Below are 21,163 nucleotides of genomic sequence, written 5' to 3'. Positions count from 1 at the left end.
CATGAGTTAAGCCCCAGAAGATCTGTCCATACCGTTAGTCCTGGACAAAATGAATACCAGCTTCACAGACTGGAGTGTCACCTTTTCTGTAAAGAAGGCGCTTGAATAGTTTGAAGTTTCTGTTTATATTTCTGCATCTGCTTTGATCGTGAATGCAGTTTGTTGAAAAGTTCACGGAATTTATATTGTGGAAATAAGGTTTCTAAAAAGCCTTCCAAGAAGACATAAACCATTCTCCTATTTAACTGGTTGTGCTGAAACATTTCAAAAACTCGAAGAATACCTTTCCGTGTTGTCTCAGCTCCAATAATGTGCTTCAGTTCATCTAAATGAAGAAGGAGAAATACACATATTTCATTACTCAAAGGAAACAGAAGGCCTAAACCATGCTTGTAAATAAAGTATGTAAAGCAGAAGAGCAGAATAGTTAAGAGATAAGTAATAAGAATCTAGTGAATACATTTCAGCTATGTGTTATAACTCAAACAAAATTTATGTACCTTTGAATATATCTACCTATCCATCCACTTATGCAATAGATACTGGGAGACAATATAGCACAGGAGAAAAAGGCAAAATCTGGACTCAAAGATCTCAAATAACAGTTATAATCTTGTCCCTAAATACCCCTATGATACTTACCCACCATCCTGACTCTGTTTCCCTAGCTATCAAATAGGAATTTATAATAACTAAGATCTTTATAGCTGTAAGATTTTATAAAGCTTTAATGAGATATAAAAAGTGATCTGCAGACTCTAAAACAGTACATAAATACTCTTACTGCGTCTAACGAAGAGTTAGAAATGCTGTAAGGAAACAAACTACTCCATGATTATAAATAAGGCTTTTTTAGAACACAGCAAAAAAAAAAAAAAGAAAAAGATAAAAACCCTCACAAAAAACTAGTTCGTAGATATCAAAAAACTTGTGGTGTAGTAACCATACCATAAAAATACTAAAAGAATGAAAATGTTTACAGTGGGGAGAATTCCAGACAGATGAATTAACAAGGAAAGGCGGTGACAACTGGCACAGACTTTGCTCTCTGGGCAGGACTGCCTTGGTGGAGAGATCATCAAGTGGCAAATAAGGAATAAATGTTAAAAATGACAAGGCATGTGCAAGCAATGGAGATTGTACAGTGGAGAGAAGAATAGAAAACTGGTGGTGCTGTGATGGTGCTCAATGAGAGCAAGTCTGGAGTTTATCCATAGACCACACAACGTTACTAGAAATGTTTGAACGCAGGACCAATATGTAAGATTATTTTTAATTATTCAGCATAAATATCATTTTGCTGCTTTGGAAAGAAACATGTAACTTCCAAAAGGTCTGTATCTAATTGGGGGGTACAATATAATTTAAAGCAAACATGTGAATTTACTGAAAAACAGGCAAATGATGATGTATATATAAAATCATATTTTTTTAATCTACTCTTGCTTCCTTAAGATCTTTACACCACTGTCGTCTTCTCAGCGAGGCCTTTCTTGGCCACCCTAACACTCCAACCCACCTAACACTGCCTATGCCTTTTCCCCACTATATATATATATATATATATATATTTTTTTTTAGTACTTATTACTATCTAACATACAACAGTATATAGATAAGCATCAACAGTAATGCAGCAAATTTCTAATTGTATTAACAGAAACAGAAAAGAAAGTTGATCATTAAAATTTTATAATAAAATATAGTTTTAAATAATAATAAAACAAAATTATAGGAAGAGAAATAGCTATTGTATGACACTAAAACAACTGCATTGCCTCCCAGCCATACAAAAGCACTTTTCATATTACATAGCCTCTTACTGAGAGAAGACGGACAAGTCAAAGTAAATCTAAGTTAATTAGACAGATGCATTCTAAAGAAGTAACTGAAGTTAGATCAACAAAATGACATTATAATTCTTTGAGATTATGTTTTAATTAATAAGGATTAACAACAGACAACTGTTTCTAAGTAAATTGATTCTTTGAAAGAACCTGTTCTCCTAAGTATAATATTATTCCTGAAAAACCCATACTTCATGTTCTACAAGCCCTTTCACCTACCACATATTTTATTTATCTAACAACTTTACTCCCCCAATTTTTCAAGACTGAAGAGTGAAGTGGTTAAAAGAACAAACTTCCAAACTACTCAAAGCTGAGTCAGAATCCCAGCTGTCACTTACTAGCTGTAAGTCTTGGGTAAGTTGATAACCCTCTCTGAGCTTCTGTTTCCTTACTAATAAAGTTGTAATGTTAATGGTGGCTATCTATGGTTTTGTTAGGATTAGTTACGAGTATATGAGAACATAGTACTTGGTATATAGAAAGCTATGAAAAGGTAGCTATAATAATGAAAAGGCAGTTAAACTAGCATATTAATACCAAAAATTCAGAAGAACTACAAATTAATGCGATTTTTAACCAAATATGCTCACTCACCTGGCATAATTGCAAGTAATTTAGTTTTTCCTGCAATTCTTGTTCTCATTCGAATAGCTTTATCTCTGCATGGAACAGTCTCTGCTAAAATGCCATTTGGCCAAAATGCATCTCTATTTAAGAAAATTAAATAAATTTTGTAAACATTTTCATTTTCTAATGATACAAGTTGATAAAATTATTACAAATTTCTACAGAAAACACAAATGTGAACAGAGAAAAGTTTCTGAAATTTTATGTAGATATAATGGTATTCAACAAGCAAGGGTTTAATTTTAGGATAAAAGGACATATGCAAGAAGAGTAGCAGATGAATTCTGCCCTGAAGTAGTTCATAAACACCAACAAAGGCAGCAAGATGGAATATTCAGATGATTGTATCAACCATTAAAGCTCAAAGGGGGCATCTGCTGATTGTACCTCTCATCCAAACACGACCCCACCACATCTTGAAGTTGGATATCTTACAACCTAACAGTTAATCTCCCTCAGTTACACCATCCCACCCTTTTGTAAAGCCAACATAAAACTAAATTTCATTGCCACACAGTATAGCTGGATTGATTACAATGGTCCTTTCATAACAATCCACTCTTCTTGACTTTCACAATGTGCATGGTTCCTGTTCCCTCATTCTTGGTCCAAAGGTAGATATTGTGTAATATGGCAAAATTTCCATTCGGGAATTTGGTCTGAGGGACAGAGGCTCCCAGAGAGCAGTCATTCTTAAACTTAGCACACTAGAAACATGTGGAAGCTTTTTTAAAAAGTCCAGGCCGCCCACCTGATTGATTAAGTTAGGCTCTTTGGAGACAGGATACAGGCATTAGGAAATTTTAAAGCTCTACAGGTGATTCTAACATACAACTAATACTAAGGATCAATGCTCCAGAGGAATATCATTTACCTACCCTGAAATAAAAGGAACATGCCAGGGCAAGTGGTGCAAGTTTTGGAAACAATGTGGCACAGGGGGAAAAACTGAGCTTCAGATTACAGTAACTGGATTCCCCACTTTCCAGCACGGGAGCCTTTGGGCAAACTACTAAACTCTAATCTTCAGTTTCCTCATAACGCAAAAGAGACAAAAATACTTACCTGATAAAACAGGATAAAATCAGAAACCATACAAAAAGTACTGGGCATAGTACCAACCACATAATAAATGTTCAATATTAACAGTTCCCTTTTTCTTCCTTTCCTTTCCTTCAACGTACATAATACCATGAATTTTTACACATTGCTTATCTTTACATTTAGAAAAGAGGTTTATTTCTCTACTATCTGTGCTTTCTTCCAGGGACTACGATTTATCTATTCCTCCTCAATGACTGGCACAGAGAAGGGACTCAATGTGTTATTGTAAAATGAACATATGAGTTAGAGTATCAATGCTGCTTAATCTGTGTTCTTTGGAGGGTTCAAATATTTAATAAAAAATTAGCCCATAGCTACAGAATATACTCAAAAACATTTTCATTTAAAATCAAGGTTAGCAAATACAACTGAATAAAACTAATCCCAAACTAATTATTTTATTATATGGCCATGTTATTACTATGTTAATAGTTCAATTACCTTAAAGCCACAGTCCTGTGAAAAAATGTAACCCAACATCTTATAAGATTTTTTTTTTTAAACCTTTTCTACCCTGGTTTTAAATAAACAAAATCAATGTGCCAATGTGACAGTTATTGTGATTCTTAGAAGTATTTATTCTTATAAGTATAATAACTACGACCAATTTTATGGCCAGGAAAAAAACAAAAGCAATGAAAGTTAATTAATGATAACAATGCTAAACTCTGTACTACCTGAAAGAAGTGACTGTGTCTTAAGATATACCTGAAACGTTTCACTGAGTCAGCTACTTGTTCGGGTGAAGTCATCCAATCAACATGATCAACTATTTTTCTGAAAGTAAAAAGATGTAGATAAGCAATCTTAAAATATAGAAGGTGAATAAAATAAACATGACTTTCATGGAGCAAACAGCTTAATATAAAAATAAATTATCTTTGAGAGCAATAGACTGTATAATGATCTTACGTAGCTGAGAGAGGAAATTCTCCTGTAAAGGTTGAGCAATCTACTTCCAAAAGTTAAAGCTTTAAGCTATTAAGATCAGACTGCAAGTGGTGGGGGAAAAAAGAGTGGTACCTATTAATAGTATCACCATATGTAGCTCTAATAAGTTGTTGAAGTAGATTTTTGATATTCCTTCGCAACCACTGATTTCTCTCTTTTAAGTCAAATACTTCATCCATGAGAAGCAGCATTACTCTAAGGGGAATATTGTCATCCACCTGACAAAATATGGAAAGAAATAACAATAAGTCTGAGTTACCTATTTACTAGAAATGGCTACATTCACTAATTTTACAGAATGATTAGTACTGTTTCACAAGTCAAAGAACAAGTTACACTATTGCCTTCACCACGTCATATTTCCTTCTATTCAGAAAAAAATATTCCTAATAGTCGTTTTGACAAATAGATACTTTTACAATCCTACAAAATGAGTACATTTCAAGGCTATAGTTTAAAATACTTCCCAAAGTAGATTTATGATTGTCTTAGAAAAACCTAATTTAGCTCTTACTTTTAGTTTACACTGTATTAGTTTATGTGTAAGTTAGACTCTTTGCCTATATTCTGATGCATCCTTTTCATGAGAATAACATATTCTCCATATCTTTGTGTAAAAAACAAAACACAATCCACACAGAAAAATGTATTTTCCTTGGCTAGCAAGTTGTACATATTTAGGTATTTTCTGGAAAGAGAACCTAAAATTCAATCCAGCATACAACTAAATTAACATTACAAAAGGCACATTTCACTAAACCACTTGAATTTTCTTTTAGCTTGGAACAACAAAAAATTAGTATACTATTATTATGGAAGTATTCAATCAATGAGATAAAAAGTAAAGAAAGAGCCAGATAGCTTTGATATAAAAAAAAGTTATAAAACAAAAAATAGGTACAGATTGAAGATATAATTGCCAGTAATTTTATAATTCTTTCAAACTCTTTCTAATTACTTCATTAATATTGTAGTATTGAGAAAAAAGCAGAAGTTAAATATTTTTTTAATGTTATGTTGTAAACATTTTCTGAGAACCCCTCCACTTTGCAATCGAAAATGTATAGCTTAATCAAACCGGGGCATTTCTGAAAAAGTTAAATTGTAAAAACCACATGCCAAAAGGCATGGAGTTATGGCTATTAAACCACCAATATTCAATCAGAAACTGAAAGGAGATAATTACAACTTTAAGTAAATCTAACCTGCTTCATGGAACAAAAGACAGAGCTCTAAAACAGATCCAAACATACGTGATAACCCAAATGGTGATAGGGAAGAAACACAAGAGTGGAGAAAAGACAGCCTTTTCAGTAAATGGGGCTTGCATCAACTGGATCTCTACTTCATTACACATATAAAAATTGATTCCAGATAAACTGCAAATGTAAATATTCACACGGAAAACAAAAACAGGTTTTTCTTTTTTCTTCAAATGTTCTTTTTAAATTCTATTTTATTATTATGTTATTGTTTGGGGTTCACTGAGGGAACAAAGAATTAGATTACACTGATTCAGCATTTGTTAGATAAAGTCCCTCTTACAGTAGTGTCCTAACTCTCCCACCTCCCCTCTCCCCACCTGCTTATTTTACCTACCCCCCTGTATTACCTCATTTATGGCCTTCATATTAGAACTGAGTACATCGGATTTTGCTTCTCCATTCTTGTGATGCTCTACTAAGAAGAATGTATTCCACCTCCAGCCAGGTTAATACTAAAGTTATAGTCTCCATCTTTTTTAGTGGCTTAATAGTATTCCCCGGTACACATGCATCACAGCTTGTTGATCCATTCCGGGGTTAGTAGGCGTGTAGACTGTTTCCACATTTTGGTGACTGTAAATTGAGCTGCGATAAACAGTCTAGTGCAAATGTCCTTATGATAAAAGGATCTTTGTACTTCTGGGTAGATGCTTACTAATGGGATTGCAAGATCAAATGGGAGGTCTGATTTGAGTTCTTGGAAGATTCTCCATACTTCCTTCCCAAAAAGCTCATGTTAGCTTCAGTTCCACAAGCACTGTAAAAGTGTTCCCTTCTCTCTACATCCATGCCGGCAGCTGCAGTTTTGAAGCTTTCTGATGTGGGCCAGGCTCACTGGGGTCAGGTGATATCTGAGGGTAGTTTTGATTTGTAATTCTCTGATAATTAGGGATGATGATCATTTTTTCATGTTTGTCAGCCATTCGTCTGTCTTCTTTAGAGAAGGTTCTATTAGTGTCTCTTGCCTAGTGATATATGGGATTATTTGGTCTTTTTGTTGTTGATTAATTTGAGTTCTCTGTAGATCTCAGTTATCAAGCTTTTGTCTGATTCATAATATGCAAATATCTTCTCCCATGCTGAAGGTTGTCTTGTTTGCTTTGGTTGTTGTTTCCTTAGCTGTACAGAAGTTTTGCAGTTTAATTAAATCCCATTTGTTTCATTTTGTTGTTGTTGCAATTGTCAGGGAAGTCTTCTACCTAAAATCTTTCCCCAGGCCAAGATCCTCAAGTGTCTTCCCCACACTTCCTTTGAGGATTTTTATTGTACCATGCCTTAAATTGAAATCTTTTATCCATCTTGAATCAATTTTTGTATGTGCTGAGAGGTACGGGTCAAGTTTCAGTCTTTCACATGTGGTTATCCAGTTCTCCCAGCACCATTTATTTTTTATTTTATTTTTTTTCCAGCACCATTTATTGAATAGGGATTCTTTTCCTCAGTGTATGTTCTTGTTTGATTTATCAAATAGGAGGTGGCTATAAGAGGTTAGTTTGTTTCATCTCAGGGTTTTCTATTCAGTTCCAAAGGTCAGTGTCTCTATTTTTGTGCCAATACCATGCTGTTTTGATCACCGTGGCCTTGTAGTATAACCGAAAGTCTGGTAGGGTGATACCCCCAGCATTGTTTTTAGTATGAAGAATTGCCTTAGGAATCCCATCGCAGGCTGGGCAAGGGACTTGAAGAGAAACTTCTCTGAAGAAGACAGGCGCGCGGCCTTCAGACATATGAAAAAATGCTCATCATCATTAATCATCAGAGAAATGCAAATCAAAACTACTTTGAGATACCATCTAACTCCAGTGAGACTAGCCTATATCACAAAATCCCAAGACCAGAGATGTTGGCACGGATGTGGAGAAAAGGGAACACTTTTGCACTGCTGGTGGGAATGCAAATTAATACATTCCTTTTGGAAAGAGATATGGAGAACACTTAGAGATCTAAAAATAGATCTGCCATTCAATCCTGTAATCCCTCTACTGGGCATATACCCAGAAGACCAAAAAGCACATAACAAAGATATTTGTACCAGAATGTTTATTGCAGCTCAATTCATAATTGCTAAGTCATGGAAGAAGCCCAAGTGCCCATCGATCCATGAATGGATTAATAAATTGTGGTACATGTACACCATGGAATATTATGCAGCCTTAAAGAAAGATGGAGACTTTACCTCTTTCATGTTTACATGGATGGAGCTGGAACATATTCTTCTTAGTAAAGTATCTCAAGAATGGAAGAAAAAGTACCCAATGTACTCAGACCTACTATGAAACTAATTTAGGGTTTGCACATGAAAGCCATAACCCAGTTACAACATAAGAATAGGGGGAAGAGGAAAAGGGAGGGAAGGGAGGGGGGAGGAGGTGGGTAGAGGGAAGGGGATTGGTGGGATTACACCAGCAGTGCATCTTACAAGGGTATATGTGAAACTTGGTAAACGGTCTGTAAAGCTAGTGAATGATACCCCATGATCATATCAATGTACACAGCTATGATTTAATAATAAAAAAAAAGAATTGCCTTATCTATATGGCACTTTTTTTTTTTTTTGGTTCCATACAAAAATAAGACTTATTTTTCCCAAACCTTGAAAGTATGGTGATAGTATTGGGATCGCACTGAATCTGTAGATTGCTTTGGGAAATATAGACGTTTTGACAATGTTGATTCTTCCCAGCCACAAGCATGTTCTCACATTTGTTAATTAACTTTTGCTATTTCTTTTCTTATGGTTTCCCAGTTTTCTCTGTAGAGGTCTTTCTCCTCTTTTGTTAGGTATGTTCCCAGGTATTTCTTTTTTTTTTTTTTTTTAAGGTACTGTGAAGGGAATATTTCCTTGATTAGCATCTCATCTTGGCTGTTATTGGCATATACAAAGGCTACTGATCTGTGGACATTGATTTTATATGCTGAGACATTGCTGTATTTTTTTTTTTAAATATGGAATGCTTCACAAATTTGTCTGTCATCTTTGTGCAGGGGCCATGCTAATCTTCTCTGTATTGTTGCAGTTTTAGTATGTTTGCTGCCGACGCGAGCACATATTGCTGTTATCTTTTGATCACTTCCAGGAGTCTTCTTGTTGTGTCTTTGGAGTTCTCTAAGTATTAGATCCTATCGTTTGACCTCCTCTACCCATTTGGATGCCCTGTATTTCCTTCTCTTGCCTGACTGTATTAGCTAGAACTTCCAGCACTAAGTTGCATAGTAGTGGCAATACAGGACAATCTTGTCTGGTTCCAGTTCTAAGTGGAAAAGCTTTCAGTTTCACTCCATTCAGTATAATATTAGCTGTGAGTCTGTTGTAGATGGCTTCGATCAGATTAAGAAATATGCCACCTATGCCTGTATTCTTGAGTGTTCTAATTAGAAAAGGATATTGAATTTTATCGAATACCTTTTCTGCATCTGTTGAGAGGATTATATGGTCTTTGTTTTTGCTTTGGTTGATGTGGTGAATTACATTTATAGACTTGCATATGTTAAACCAGCTTGCATCCCTGGGATGAGACCTACTTGATCGTGATGAATGACTTTTTTAATGTGTAGCTGTAATCTACTGGCTAGGATTTTATTGAGAATTTTTGTACCTCTATTCATTAGTGAAATTGTTCTGAAATTCTCCTTTTTATGTGGGTCTTTTCCTGGTTTTGGTATCAGGGTGATGTTTGCTTCATAGAAAGTGTTTGGGAAAATTCCCTCTTTCTCAGTTTTTTGGAATAAATTCTGCAATAAGGGTATAAGCTCTGCTTTGAAGGTTTGATAGAATTCTGGTGTGAAGCCATCTGGACCAGGGCTTTTTTTATGTTGGGAGATTTTTTATTGTTTCTTCAATCTGAGTTCTTGAAATTGATCTACTCAAGAGATCTGTTTCTTCTTGATTAAGTCTAGGGAAAGGGTGTGATTCCAGGTATTGATCCATATCCTACACATTGTCAAGTTTCTGGGTATAGAGTTTCTTGCAGTACTCAGAGATGATCTCTTATATCTCTGTGGCATCTGTTGTTATTTCCCTTTATTGTTTTTGATTGTGGTCATTAGAGATTTTACTTTTCTGTTTCTAGTTAATCTGGCCAAAGGTTTATTGATTTTATTTATTTATTTTTTAAACTAACTTTTTCTTTCATTAATTTTCTGAATGATTCTCTTGTTTTCAGTTTCATTAATCTCTGATTTAATTTTGGTTATTTCTTTTCTTCTGGGTTTGGGATTAGACTGTTCTTCTTCTTCCATTTACATAAGATGGTTCATGAGTTTGTTGATGTGCTCTTTCTGTTTTTTGAAAGTAGGCGTCTAATGTGATAAATTTCCCTCTTAAGACTGCTTTTGCTGTATCTCAGAGGTTTTGTAACTTGTGTCTTCACTGTTGCTTTGTTTGAGGAATTTAATGATTTCCTCTTTTATCTCTTCCCAAACCAAACTATCATTCAGCATCAGGTTGTTTAATTTCCAAGTTTTTGTGGGGGGTATGAACGATTTTGTTGGAGTTGAGTTCCACCTTCATTGCCTTGTGGTCTGAGAAGATACTAGTTATAATTTCTATTCTTTTAATTTTGTTAAGGTTTGATTTGTATCCTAGGATGTGGTTGATTTTGGAGTATGTACTACAGACTGACAAGAAAAATGTATATTGGCGGTGCCCGTAGCTCAGTTGGCAGGGTGCTGGCCACATACACCTAGGGTGGCAGGTTTGAACCCAACCTGGGCCTGCTAGGCAACATGACAACTGCAACCAAAAAATAGCTGGGCATTGTGATGGGCACCTGTAGTCCCAGCTGCTTGGGAGGCTAAGGCAAGAGAATCGCTTAAGCCCAAGAGTTGGAGGTTATTATGAGCTGTGATGCCACAGCACTCTACCCAGGACGACAGCTTGAGACTGTGTCTCAAAAAAAAAAAAAAAAAAGAAAAGAAAAGAAAAGAAAAAAATGAGAATAATGTGTATTTTTTAGCTTAGCTATGGGATAGTGTGTTTTGTATATGTCTATTAATCCACTTGTTCTAGGGTCACATTTAAGTCCTTTGTATCTTTGTTTAGTTACACAAAAAGGTTTTCAAGAAAGTCATAGGACATCTTTGTGATCTTGTAGGACACAGACAACATATATAATCTCAAAAAGCAACAGAGAATAAAATTTGCATGTCACATATCTGACAAGGATATGTGCAATATAAATGAATAAGACAGAATATTTCATATTCAGATTATATAAAGTATTCCCACCAATCAAACAGACAATCAAGCCAATAGATAACCAAGCAAAAGATCTAGAAAGACACACAAGACATCCTTATGTCCAGGTACAGTGGCTCACGCCTATAATCATAGCACTCTGAGAGGCAAAGGCAGGTGGATTGTCTGGGCTTTCAGTAAGAGTGGGACCCTGTCTCTAAAGATAGCTGGGCATTGTGGTAGGCATCTGTAGTCCCAGCTACTTGAGAGGCTGAGCTAAGAGGATCACTTGAACCCAAGAGTTTGAGGTTGCTGTGATCTATGATGTCATGGCACTCTGCCAAGGGTGACAAATTGAGATTGTGTCTCAAAAAAACAAACAAAAAGATATTCACATGGCTGATAGATATAAGAAAAAGTATTCAGCATTTCAATAGTTATCAGAGAAACGTGAATCCACATGAAATATCTGTATTACAAGTAGAATGATTAAAATTAAAGATACAAAGTATTGAGTACTGGCAGGATGTAGAACACTTAGCACTTTTCTGTACCAGGTGGCACTGTGAGTCATAGTTTGAAAAGTTGCTTGGCAACAGTAGCAGCTACTAAAACTGAACTTAAGCATATCCTGAGATAATAATTTCATTCCCAGTTACAGAATCAATGGTACTTACATGTTTTTTTTTCCCATAAAACAAACATGCACTAGAATGGTCACAGGAGCACTATTCATAATAGGTACACAACAAATAAATTCTGCTACAGTTACAAATGGAATACTATAAAGTCACAAGAATGACAAAACTATAATCACACAAAACAAGATAGAAAAATGTCACGATGCTGAGCAAAAAAAAGCCAGACTTAAAAGCTGTACATATCTTTCATTTATGTAATGTATAACACAGGATGGAAATTAGGAGAAGTAATTATCCTTGGTGGGGGTAAAGGCAGAGGAAGAGAACATGAGGGGCTTTCTGGAGGACAGGTAACATGCCGATTACATAGGTATGTTTAGTTGTAAGAATTCGTCAAGCTTCGCACAGTTTGTGCACATTAATAATACATACCCATATTCTACTTCATTAAAAATTTAGAGATATGCCAAGTATGATTTAGATTACAACTTAATATTATCAAGAATAAAATTAACTCACATTATCATCAAGTTGAGCTGAAACTCGATAATGTTCAGGATCTGAATCAGTCTTTGGAATTAAAGGAGGCACCTAAAAAAACAAAACAAAGCAAAAAAACCCCACAATGTAAACATACTAAAGCACCCAGTGGAAGAACACAGCATAATGATAAACTGAAATGAGTATCAGCATTTGATTTGATTGTTGGTATGATACATGAGCACGTTTAACAATCTAAAATTTGAGAGCAATTATAAAAGGGTTATTACTTCATTGCCAAAAGGTTTTTTCCTTTACAAAAAAGAAGAGTTGGGAGATTATTTAAAGCTCCCACACTTTTGCATACTTTTGAGAAGAATTTAACTCTAACTAAGGATAATGACCTGAAGACCAAATAGTCACACACCCATATAATGATGTTTTGGTCAACAAGTAAGATCATATCATAATTTGACTACACCTTTTCTATGTTTAGGTGTGTTTAAATATATAAATTCTTAGCACTGTGTTATAAGTGTCCACAGTGTCCAGAACAGTAAGATGCTACGTACAGTTTTGGGAACAATAGGCCATACCACACCAGCTATGTGTTTAGCTACAGTAGGCAAACCATCTGGGTTTGTGCAAGTACACTCTGTAATGTTCGCATGATGACTAAATCACCTAAGGACACATTTCTTAAAACCTATCACTGTTGTTAAGTGATACATGATTATAATTATCAGCAGGTTCAGGGAACAGAATTCTAATTTTCTTTCTTTTACCATAAAAAGCATTTGATAGTATGATAGGTTTAAAGAATTAACCAATTGTCTGATAGGTTATGTGCAGAGAAGAACAAAAAAGTCCAGTGTTAGCTGAAAATCATTTGTAAACACCGGAAGAACCATAAAGATAACATGCTTTAACCCTCTCATATTGTTGGTGTGGACTAGATAACCTGGAAAAGTTCAGTGACTTTTGTAGAAAGTCTTAGGAGAAATTAGCAGCAGAAGTGATGCTGAAAAGCTCTCATTTCAATGTTGGTACACTTCCTCACAATTAAAATAACATTGATTTACTCACAGTGATCTCTTAAATTACATAACCTAAGTTCATATATATACATTCCTTTCATTCAAACATAATCAAATAGGAAATTCTAATAGTTCAGAGTTTTCTTTTACTGCTTGATTATAACGTTAAATAACTATGTCAAAATGATTTTTGTTTCTTTATGCAGAGACAGAGTTTTGCTATATTGCCCAAGCTGGTCTAGAACTCCTGGGCTCAAGCAATCCTCCCTCCTTGACCTCCCAAAGTGTTAGTATTACTGATATAAGCCACCATACCCAGCCTCAAAATGATTTCTAAAATGTAAATTAAGAAGGCAACAAACTACATGGCCTAATACTTTTATCAGCTAATATAAGGACAAAAGCTTCCTGCGAAACCCTTCTATGCCGCTTGAAGATATATATACCCGGTAATGTATGATCCCAGAAACTGACAGTAGTGAAAGATGTTCTCTCTTTTATCTGGTAATAATCACTCCATGGTGTGAATCAGGAGTTAAATAATACTTTATATTTTCTGAGTGAATACTAAGTAATACTGAGTATAATTCACTTGAACAAAGTAGTTATGTGTTTGCTACTGAATTTAATAGCATTTTAGGATAAAAAAAGACACAATGGAATAAAACAGTACAAAAAGAATGTTAACATTAGTAACTGAAAATATTTGCTTAAAATGCATTTTAAAAATGTATCATAGCAGAGACTGACAAGACTGGATTTTATAGTATCTGTTTCTGATAACCATTTATTCTCTTTATTGACTATGTGCTTAGCACACTTTGGGAGAGAAATAAGGTTAAGGAAATAAGGCAAATCTAGTCAGGAGCAAAATACATCTTAGTTGACATAAAAATAGATTGCTTTTAGAAATTACAGAAAATATCTTTTTACCTTGAAAAATGATTGCTTTATGTCTTGACCTAATCTTTCTGACATTTTCCCCATGTTGTCTGACATTTTAGTCATTCCCTCTGCCAAGCTATCAGGCAGGGATTTAACTGCATTTGAAACATTCCTCATAGAATTGCGAAGTGGATTTACAAAAGTGTCCATCTAAAGGGAAAAAAATATTATACCATGACTTCATTGTATCAGATTTGTTATTCAAATGAGAAACCTGAGAAAATACAGAGTGCAACAACCAAAAGATACAATAATTTTCGGGTCTATATTATGTCACTGCATTTTAAAAATAAAGAAATATTATCTTTAGTGTGCCTTAAAAATATATTTTCACATTCACATATATGATTTAAAAATTTGACTCAATGCATATGAGTCATATATGATTTAAAAATATTCTCAATGATGAGGTCATTGCTTAAAAAATAAATATAAGCCTAGGCTGCCTTCTTAATGAAAAAAATCTAGAGGGAGGGGGGAGATGGGCAGAGGGAGGGTAATTGGTGGGATTACACCTATGGTGCATCTTACAAAGGTACATGTAAAAGTTAGTAAATGTAGAATATAAATGTCTTAACACAATAACTAAGAAAATTCCAGGAAGGCTATGTTAAACAATGTGATGAAAATATGTCAAATGGCATATAAAACCAGTGTATGATGCCCTATGATCGCATTATTGTACACAGCTATGATTTAATAAAAAAAAAAAAAAGAGAAGAAAAAAATCTGAATAAAAAATTTTTCCAAAGCAAAAATTGATATAAGTAGAATTAGCCAACACACACTTCTGCCACAATTCAAGGCAATAATCAAATATTTTGTTTAGATACTGAAAACAAGCAGGTAAAATAAACATCAGAAAGTTGAAATAACAAGTCAGTGTTTAAAATGTCTTTAGAAAATGCTTTATAGACTACATTATATGCTCAACTAAAATGTATTGAGGAAATTTGGAGTCCATTACAAAGAAGAAAAAGAGAAGCTGCAAATCAGACATATAAATCATACTTTAGTAAGGCAGAATACAAAAACCATAAAAAAAATGACTAGAGATATAAAGAGGAATAAAAATCTTCAGAGGAATAGGATGCAAAGTTGATAATATGACTGTATAGAAGTCAAATAATATCAATTAAGAGAGACACCTTAGGAAACCAAAGTAGCTGCACATGAAACTGACAGTTTTAACGGAAACAAACAAACAAAAAAAAAAATGGACAAAATCTCCAAAGTCATGCAAAATTAGAAGAATATTTTCCAGAAAGTGTTGAATCTCATATAAAAGCTACCAAGGAAAACACATTTATATTCTATGCAGAAAGAAAAAACAAAATAATAGCAACAAAACTGAACTTCACTGCTTAGGGAACACAGCACAATGTTAAATACATGATAAAAAGATGACAAAACTCCTTCACTCTAATTAGTACTGTAGAGAGGTGTGACGGAACGGCCAACCTTAGGAGATTACCAGAGGACAACTCAGAGTAGAACCAAAGGACAGAAACCAAGATGAACGATGATCTGAAAACCCCACTGGCAAAGATAAAAGGATGAGATGAACATAATTTCATGAGTGGCTGATAATTCTTGTTATAATTCTTCATGGTCACACAAATGTGTAATTCTGATTCTACATATTGTAGCTTTTGGTCAACCAGAACGGTTTATTCAAATTAACTAAGACATTATTTCTAACATTGTGTGCGGATGTGTGTATCTTTTCACTGTAATAACATTATAAATAAGTTAATTCATGAGAACATAACATACACAGAATTTTAGAGAGACAGCATGATAATGTAACATTTAAAATGTGCAGCATGAGGGTAAACTGTCACCATTCTAATAAATTATAACTTTCACAGAAGACACAGAATTTCAAAAACATAAAAGGCATGAATTTCACTTTAATTCACAACCTGAGTTAAAAATTGCTTGAATATCCTCAAAAAATATTTTAGAATTTTATACATCTTACACTTAACAGAAGCTTGAGCTCAGCTAATATATGATTTAGAAGTTGGTTAAATGAACACTATCTCACATGCTATCTTTATAGGCACAGAGCTAAACTAGCGCTAATAATTTTTTAAGATAATAGATCCTAAATCTACACAATGAATTACTTTACAATTAAAAATAGTTAACCTACAGACCTACAAAATTAATTTTATTTTTTCCAATTTCTATGATCAACTGATCTTCAATGAAGCAGGCAAAAACATAACACTGGGGAAATGATGCCATATTTAATAAATGGTGCTGAGAAAATTGGATAGCCACATGCAAAAGAATGAAAATGGATTCCTATCTCTCTCCACAAAATTAAATTAGGATGGATTAATGTAATATAAAACTTAAACCCATAAAAATTCTAGAGGGAAGTTGAGAAAGAAGTATTCTTAACTTTGGCCTAGGCAAGGAATTTTTGACTAACACCCCAAAAGCAAATACAACCAAAACAAAAATACATGGTATTTAAACTAGAAAACTTCTGCACTGGAAAAATATAATCAACAAAGTAAACAGACAACCTACAGAATGGGAGAAAATATTTTCCAACTATACATCCAACAAAAGACTAACATCTAGACTCTACCAGGAACTCAAACAAATCGGCAAGAAAAACAAACCCATTAAAAAGTGCCAAGAGACATAATTTTTCAAAATAACACATTCAAGTGGCCAACAAGTCTTAATGCTGCCTGCCAGGATCAAAACTCCACTTTTGGGACAGGCTGAAGGACTCCCACACCTCACGGGAACTGGAGGGACCCTATGTGATCTGCCCCAGAATAATTCTTGTGAGCTTTAACATCTCAACCCAGCAGGGTCTGAATGCTGAGAAAACAATCAGGCAATCACCAAGGGCAACTAAGGTTGGAATTAGTGCCATGGAAGTTGCTGGCTGTGCTGTTTCCTAAAAAACTACAGTGCCACCTGGTGTCCTGGTGATACAATGCAACATACTGTCACCAAGAGAGAGGACTTTCGTTTAAAACAAACGAGGCAGTGAGAAGGAAAAAGGAGGTAAAAGAGATGAACAAGAAGAAAGAACACATGATGAGGAACCAGAAGAAAAATGCAAGCAACATGAAAAACCAAAACACAGGAACTCCATGGGACAAGGTACCATGAGAGAGTGACTATAGAAGACACCACCTATAAAGAATTAATGGACTCGACAGAAAAGGAATTTAAAATATGAATGATAAAGACAATAAAAGGAAATGATGAGGAAAAGGAAAGACAGAATCAAAAGTCGAATGAGATATATGTAGAATACAGAAAGAGTATAGCGGAGCTTAAGGAAATGAAGGAGACAATCTGGGAATATAAAGATGCAATGGAAAGCATCAAACATAGGTTAAACCATGGAGAATAAAGAACCTCAGAGTTACATGATAAAGTTTTTAAGTTAACCCAGGTAGTTAAAGACCAGAAAAGAAAAGATAGAAAGCAGAATAGGCACTTAAGACAACTGCGAGACTCTATGAAGCATCCGAACATATGAATAATAGGGATTTCAGAGGAGGAAGAAGATTGTCCCAAAGAAATGGAAAGCCCAATGGAGACTATCATAAATGAAAACTTCCCTAGTTTTACAAAAGACCCCAATGCACTCTTTCCAGACAGATATCAAACCCCTGGGTCATGTCAACTCAAACAAAGCCTCTCCAAGACACATTGTAAGGAACCTGTCAAAAGTCAAGATGAATAAAAAATTCTTCAAGCAGCCAGGAGTAAGTGCCAACTGACTTACAGAGGCAGAGCTAAATTAAGATTACAGCAGACTTTTCAACTGAAACTTTCCAAGTCACAAGAGCATGGTCATCCACCTTCAACAATCTTAAAACAATTTTCAGCCAAGAATTCTTTATCCTGCTAAACTAAGCTTCAAAATTGATGGAAAAATCAAATCTGTTGCAGATATACAAGCACTGAGGGAACATGCCACAAGACTAGCTCTATAGGAAATATTTAGACCTATTCTCAACACTGACCACCAAAGTGGACCACCAGCAAAGTAAACACCCAGAAGGTAAAGGTCAAAAGTTAGCTTCCACAATGGCACAAAGGATAAAACGACACAATGAACTTTCACAGAATAAGATGAATAGAACTCCTCCACATGTAACAATTCCCTCAATAAATTTCAATGGGCTGAATTCACCACTGAAAAGGCACAGGCGGGGTAACTGGATAAAAAAAAGCAAAAGGCATCCATACATTGTCTTCAGGAAACACATCTAGCCTTGAAGGACAAATCAAGATTCAGGGTTAAGGAATGGAAAATAATATTTCAAACAAACGAAAATCAGAAGAAAGAAGAGGTTGCAATCATATTTTCAGACACAAGCAAATTTGAAAAAATTAAAGTGAAGAAATACAAAGATGAATACTTTATAGTGGTCAAAGGAACAATAAAACAAGAAGGCATTTCAATTTTAAGTATTTATGCACTCAACTTAAATGCTCCCAGATTCATAAAATAGACCTTGATGAGCCTGAGCAATATGATGCTATTCCATAAAACCATAACTCAGGGACCTTAAAACTCCTCCTACAGAACTGGACAGATACTATAAACAGAAATTAAAAAAAATAAAAAGGACTTAAATGTGACCCTAAAAGAAATGGGATTAACAGACTTACACAGAACACACCAAGCCAAAGCTAAGAGATGTATGCTTTTCCAATCAGCCCATAGTATTTACTCCAAAACTGACTACCTGCTAGGATATTGAACAATAGTTTGGTTCAAGTGGAGATAAAAGAGGAAATTGGCTTAGTGCCCGTAAAACAGTGGTTACAGTGCCAGCCACATACAGTGAAGTTGGCAGGTTCAAACCTGGCCCAGGCCAGTTAACCAACAATGACAACTGCAACAAAGATAAAATAGCACTCTACCGAGGGCAACATAGTGACATTTTGTCTCAAACAAAAAAAAACACAAACAAAAACAAAAAAGAAAGAGGAAATCATTAAATTCCTCAAACAAAGCAACAGTGAAGACACAAGTTACAAAAACCTCTGAGATACAGCAAAAGCGGTCTTAGGAGGGAAATTTATCACATTAGACGCCTACTTTCAAAAAACAGAAAGAGAGTACATCAACAAACTCATGAACCATCTTATGTAAGTGGAAGAATAACAGTCTATTCCCAAACCCAGAAGAAAAGAAATAACCAAAATTAAATCAGAGATTAATGAAACTGAAAACAGAGAATCATTCAGAAAATTAATGAAAGAAAAAGTTAGTTTAAAAAATAAATAAATAAAATCCTCCCAGAACTCATCAAAAAATACAGTAATGTTTCAGGATATAAAATCAATGTCCACAAGTCAGTAGCCTTTGTATACACCAATAACAGTCAAGATGAGAAGCTAATTAAGGACACAACTCCCTTCACCATAGTTTCAAAGAAAATGAAATACCTAGGAATATACCTTACAAAGGAGGTGAAGGACCTCTATAAGAAAACTATGAAATCCTCAGAAAGGAAATAGCAGAGGATATTAACAAATGGAAGAACATACTATGCTCATGGATGGGAAGAATCAACATTGTTAAAATGTCTATACTTCCCAAAGCAACCTACCTATTCAATGCCATTCCTATCAAAATAGCAACATCGTACTTTCAAGATTTGCAGAAAATGATTCTGCGTTTTGTATGGACCGGAAAAAACCCCGTATAGCTAAGGCAGTTCTTAGTAATAAAAATAAAGCTGGGGGCATCAGCATACCAGACTTTAGTCTGTACTACAAAGCCATAGTGGTCAAGACAGCATAGTACTGGCACAAAAACAGAGACATAGACACTTGGAATCGAATTGAAAACCAAGAAATGAAACTAACATCTTACAACCACCTAATCTTTGATAAACCAAACAAGAACATACCTTGGGGGAAAGACTCCCTATTCAATAAATGGTCTTGGGAGAACTGGATGTCTACATGTAAAAGACTGAAACTGGACCCACACCTTTCCCCACTCACAAAAATTGATTCAAGATGGATAAAGGACTTAAATTTAAGGCATGAAACAATAAAAATCCTCAAAGAAAGCATAGGAAAAACACTGGAAGATATTGGCCTGGGGAAAGACTTCATGAAGAAGACTGCCATGGCAATTGCAACAACAACAAAAATAAACAAATGGGACTTCATTCAACTGAAAAGCTTCTGCACAGCTAAGGAGACAATAACCAAAGCAAAGAGACAACCTGCACAATGGGAAAGGATATTTGCATATTTTCAATCAGACAAAAGCTTGATAACTAGGATCTGTAGACAACTCAAATTAATCCACATGAAAAAAGGCAACAATCCCATGTATCAATGGGCAAGAGACATGAATAGAACCTTCTCGAAAGATGACAGACGAATGGCTAACAAACACATGAAAAAATGTTCATCATCTCTATATATTAGAGAAATGCAAATCAAAACAACCCTGAGATATCATCTAACCCCAGTGAGAATGGCCCACATCACAAAATCTCAAAAGTGCAGATGCTGGCATGGATGTGGAGAGAAGGGAACACTTCTACACTGCTGGTGGGACTGCAAACTAGTACAACCTTTCGGGAAGTAAGTATGGAGAAACCTCAAAGCACTCAAGCTAGACCTCCCATTTGATCCTGCAATCCCATTACTGGGCATCTACCCAGAAGGAAAAAAATCCTTTTATCATAAGGACACTTGTACTAGACTGTTTATTGCAGCTCAATTTACAATCGCCAAAATGTGGAAACAGCCCAAATGCCCACCAACCCAGGAATGGATTAACAAGTTGTGGAATATGTATACCATGGAATACTATTCAGCTATTTAAAAAAATGGAGACTTTACATCCTTCGTATTAACCTGGATGGAAGTGGAAGACATTATTCTTAGTAAAGCATCACAAGAATGGAGAAGCATGAATCCTATGTACTCAATTTTAATATGAGGACAATTAAAGACAATTAAGGTTATGGGGGGGAGGAAAAGCAGAAAGAGGGATTGAGGGAGGGGGGTGGGGCCTTGGGGTGTGTCACACTTTATGGGGGCAAGACATGATTGCAAGAGGGAC

General features: G+C 35.0%; 1 protein-coding gene and 1 non-coding gene across 3 annotated transcripts in view; both read right to left on the bottom strand.

Moving 5' to 3' along the window:
- The window catches only part of SNX13 (sorting nexin 13), a 176,109-nt gene that overhangs the window by 3,143 nt on the left and 151,803 nt on the right, over positions 1-21,163 (bottom strand). For both annotated transcript variants that reach the window (XM_053609451.1, XM_053609453.1), the window contains exons 21-26: positions 14,065-14,226; positions 12,134-12,205; positions 4,605-4,750; positions 4,290-4,358; positions 2,445-2,557; positions 1-325 (exon numbers count right to left, since the gene is read on the bottom strand). The exon at positions 1-325 is cut by the window's left edge and continues 3,143 nt beyond it. In XM_053609451.1, coding sequence (XP_053465426.1) covers positions 78-325; positions 2,445-2,557; positions 4,290-4,358; positions 4,605-4,750; positions 12,134-12,205; positions 14,065-14,226 — 810 coding nt within the window. In that variant the 3' untranslated portion in view covers positions 1-77. The remainder of the gene's footprint in view (positions 326-2,444; positions 2,558-4,289; positions 4,359-4,604; positions 4,751-12,133; positions 12,206-14,064; positions 14,227-21,163) is intronic.
- Positions 8,738-8,844, bottom strand: LOC128560531 (U6 spliceosomal RNA). Its single transcript, XR_008373029.1, has one exon. It is a non-coding gene; the product is annotated as a U6 spliceosomal RNA (small nuclear RNA).

Source organism: Nycticebus coucang, chromosome 11 (genome assembly GCF_027406575.1).
Source record: "Nycticebus coucang isolate mNycCou1 chromosome 11, mNycCou1.pri, whole genome shotgun sequence".
NCBI classification, from domain to species: Eukaryota; Metazoa; Chordata; class Mammalia; order Primates; family Lorisidae; genus Nycticebus; species Nycticebus coucang.
This window is presented reverse-complemented; position numbering and strand designations above follow the sequence as displayed.